We start from the raw sequence: 4,107 nt of genomic DNA on the forward strand, positions 1-4,107 counted from the left end.
GAGTATCCCCAAAATACATTCCATCTCAGACTGGCACAGCACCCTAAAGAGTTGTGTTCTCAAGCCACAGTGACAGGTTGTTGGGTTCAGGTTTTCTTACTACTTACTGCTGAAGACAAATTTTAACTTAAACCACTTTGATGGCAGTGATAAGAAGGACATACAAAGTTGGGTTTGTGTTCATGACAATGGTAATAAATAGGAAGGCAAAAAAACCTCAGCTCAATCTAGCTGCAACACTCCATGGAGTAACAGTAAAAGAATCCTGAACTGCTTCAGTCCTGTGAGCAATATGTACACCAGTTTTAGTCCTATATATTGTCATTAGGATCAGTAAGATGATCAAAGAATCACTAGCTCTGAGTTTGTGCCTCCTGCATGACCTGGTTTAATAGTACTGTGTGAAAGAATATCTGAAATAGATGGGTTAAAGAGAGGAAGTCTTATTTCTAGTTACATGAGTATAACGCTTTTTGAAGCACACAGCGGCAACATAACTGTTTTAATATCTAGTGCTATGCACCCCATACTCTAATGTACTGTTTCTACAAGTCTATGCCAAGAAAATACAGCATTGTGAGCCAAAAACTGTACAGTATCATGCAGAATAAGAATCCATGGTATAAGCTTATTTAAATATAACCCATTACATTTTATCTTTGTTTTTCTTCCTTAGCATAATAAATTACCTACCTCACTGACTCCACAGTGCTCGCTTAACAGAGGTTATACAAGCTTCTCTTTGTTAAGCAGAGAAAACCTCCTTTTCTCTATGCTGTGTTAGATAAAATTCAACATGATCTCTTTAGAGAATAGAAAAATAGCAATAAGCATGGATATACAAAGGTCAGCAAATAACTACCAGAATTTTAAAATGCATTCAAAATGCAGATCTCTGACATCAGTAAAAAAACAAAAAAAGAAAACAACACATCAGCCAAATTACCTCACAGCTATTTGCATAAAGGGTCCAGAGACATACAGTATAAGTAAGGAGACACAAGCCACCCAAGGAGAACTTCGCAGCAGTTCTATTGGATACTCTGTGTGTCTGTAGCAGAAAAAGGGCAATTTTGAAGCTCAGATGTGCAAACAGCTTTAAAGGACTACACAATCTCTTTGCAGATGCAACAAGCAGAAATCTGAAACTACAAACCAGGTAATTTATAAAATAATTTCCTTTTTAGCTGATTCTAACTTTCCTTCCAAAGATCGCTCTGAGCCAAGCAGCATGTGTGATATTCTTAAGGCTTCTTAAGGCTATCCAAGGACTTCATGAGAAGTAAAGCAAAGCTGCCAATAACAGAGGTAATAAACCCATTCTCTATTTAAAAAAATTGTAGAATTGTGCCTTTCCTTTGTGATCTAAAGAATTAAGCTAAACGACTGCTATACTAGTATTAAACATGTATTCCCTTCTACTGAAGGAACTCTGCTTACCAGAAAATAAATCCATAGTAAGTGTGTTAGGAACTACAGTGCTAGCTAGAAGCAGAAATGTACCTTGTTACCTGGGCAAGAGGTAATAGAAGATGTTGATGATGATATTATTATTATTATTATTATTGTTGTTGCTATTATTTGTCTGAAAAAATATGAGGTGCTTCCCCAATGCAAGAAATATCTCTGACCAGTGGGGCACAGGTATCTTAGTATCTTGACAAATATAACAAATATATTGACAAAGAGCTACTTTAAATATATATAAATAGAAATTAAAAACACTAATGTACTATTAAAATTGGCCTTCAACTAAAGACGGAAAGAAAGTGTTGCAAATCTCAGCATTATTTTAAAATGTACCCTTAGCAAAGGGAACTGCCTGCAGGAGATTGTTAGTGCAGGTGTATGTGTGTATACCTCATGTGGTGCAACAGTTAACACAGCACTCAACGAGAAGCAAAAGAGAAGGAAAAGGAAAAATCACAGGCTTTCAGAGCTATCTGTGCACTGGGAAGTTAGGTGCTTAAAGTGTTCATATTTATTCTGTCACAAAAATGAACAAGTGCCTGTTTAAATTATGAAGATTTTACAGATTCTTTGAGGAATATTAAATAAACTGAGGGGTTAGTAGCAGAAATTGAGGAAAGACTCTCATAAGAGGCTTGAATCCCTACTGTAGTGCCAAATTTCTTTTTTACTGTCTGGAAATATTGCTATTATTGCTAGTTTTGTTTGCTCCATCCTCCTCCCCTGTTGTTTTGTCTCCCATGGAAGTTGCAGGAACTGCCATCCCACAATGACATCTATCCAGCTGTCACTGCTACTCCTCTGCCTGACCTCGTGTGGTGTTTGTCTTGACGGGGGGCAGCCCCTTCCAGAGGGAAGTGAGAACATGGGACAAACTCCCCTAGATGACATCCTGCAGAGACCCGAAAGCCTCATTCTTCAGTCTGTCCTCAAGAAAGCTGAAAGAGAAGAGGAGACAAATAGAGGTACATATACCACTGGGGATGTCCACCTGGTGATCTTGGCTGAGATCATCAGGTCCAATGTATAGTTCCCAGGTTCTAATGTATGTAGCTATTACTCTAAGGGAAGAGACAGGACAGGAGGTCTGCTGCATTCCACTTACAAGGAGTTCTCAAAAGGCACTTTCTTCTCTGAGATCTCCCCACTTAAACAATGCTGTACCATCACTAAGCAGCTGCTGAATCATAATAAGGTAGAAGCCTGCCACAGAAAACTTGGCTCTCTGGCAAGTACTTTCCTAGGGAAGCTCTGAGAGGACACGTGAAGGACATTCCCCAGTTGTGGACCCTGTACCTTATGTTAGAGGTGGGAGTGCTGCCATTTACCTACTGCCTCAACCTACTGGTTTCTGCACCCCAACAGAAGTGAGCTTTTCTGTGTCTGAGAATGCAGATGTTGCTCTAGGGTCAGCCACCTTACAGATGCTAGCTTACAGATGCTCTGCTCTTACTAGTCACGGCAGTGGAACTGTATCAGACTCAGGGACTGCAAGAAGCAGCACATAGATGCCTGTCACCAACAAGTACAGCCTTTCCAGAGTGGAAAGAGGAGCTGTCCCCAAGTGCCCATAGAAAAAGCCTGAGACTTAGTTGTGTCAATCCAAGACCTGAAATATTAAAAAGAGCTTAAGAATCAGTAAGAGATACTAAAAGAGTTACAACTGGTAGCTGTCTCTCAAACATCCACATCCTTGCTTCTGCTTGTTCCCTATCTTGTGCTGATTTCCATCTCTTCCCCATACACAGCTTCTACAGCTGATTTCTTGCAGCTGCCCAGCATCTTTTACTCACCTCTTTTACCTGAATCAACACATTAGGCATTGTCATTGCATGTCTTCCCATTTGCTGCAGCTGGCTTCTAATCCAGCAACCCATCCTTGCTAAAAATATGCCAGAACTCTTCTGACAGATGCTATCCAGAGTGATCAAACTGAAGACCTTACAGATAACCGTGCAATTAAACGGGCAAAATGAGAAGCAGCTTATGATCCTGCACCATAGAACTCCACCAATTCCCATTTCAACTTCCTTAGTTAGAATTATGGGGGCTCACAAACATTATTCTTTTCATTGGACAGAATCAAATGCCCCTCTGCCAGAATGGCTTTCCAAAAGACAACACCCTGGGAAAAAGTACCTAAGTGACCTGGAGAAGAGACAACATCCTGGAAAAAGAGATGTTGAGCAAGATGCATCTTACGGAGACATTCAGAAGCGGCAGCATCCAGGGAAAAGAGAGAGAGAAGATGACCTTGATGGCTATCTGGAGCTGACAAAGCGACAACATCCTGGCAGAAGGTCACTGTCAGATCAGCCTGCTAACATTCCTAATACACAGCTAACCTACTTGAATGAGTTATCCAAAAGACAGCACCCAGGCAGAAGGTATCTGATGTACAAGCTCCAGCATCCTAGCAAAAGAGGCTGGAATGATGACGTAGACATAAATGATCAATATGGTGAGAAACACCAGGATCCTAGAAAAAGGTACTGGAATTCTGAAAGCCTAGATGATGCAGGCCCCTGCACCTTTCAGGAGTCCTTCACCTGTAACAAAGGCAGCTTGTTGCTCAATTTAGTAGAAAATGTTAGCAAATACAGGGTAGAAGAAAAACGTCAGCACCCAGGAAAGTGA

General features: G+C 40.6%; 1 protein-coding gene across 1 annotated transcript; it reads left to right on the plus strand.

The window, feature by feature from the left end:
• The first annotated feature begins 2,239 nt into the window (after window positions 1-2,239).
• TRH (thyrotropin releasing hormone) lies at window positions 2,240-4,107 on the plus strand. The gene is made up of 2 exons (XM_010210935.2): window positions 2,240-2,435; window positions 3,551-4,107. The coding sequence occupies exons 1-2, from the start codon at window positions 2,240-2,242 to the stop codon at window positions 4,105-4,107; spliced, it is 753 nt and encodes a 250-aa protein (XP_010209237.2).

Source organism: Colius striatus, chromosome 15 (genome assembly GCF_028858725.1).
Source record: "Colius striatus isolate bColStr4 chromosome 15, bColStr4.1.hap1, whole genome shotgun sequence".
NCBI classification, from domain to species: Eukaryota; Metazoa; Chordata; class Aves; order Coliiformes; family Coliidae; genus Colius; species Colius striatus.

What these genes read in the sequence shown, in the direction of transcription:
- TRH (XM_010210935.2), top strand. Translation starts at nt 2,240, where the DNA reads ATGACATCTATCCAGCTGTCACTGCTACTCCTCTGCCTGACCTCGTGT. An exon ending in AGAAGAGGAGACAAATAGAG is followed by an intron (nt 2,436 to 3,550) that starts GTACATATACCA and finishes TTCATTGGACAG; the next exon opens with AATCAAATGCCCCTCTGCCA.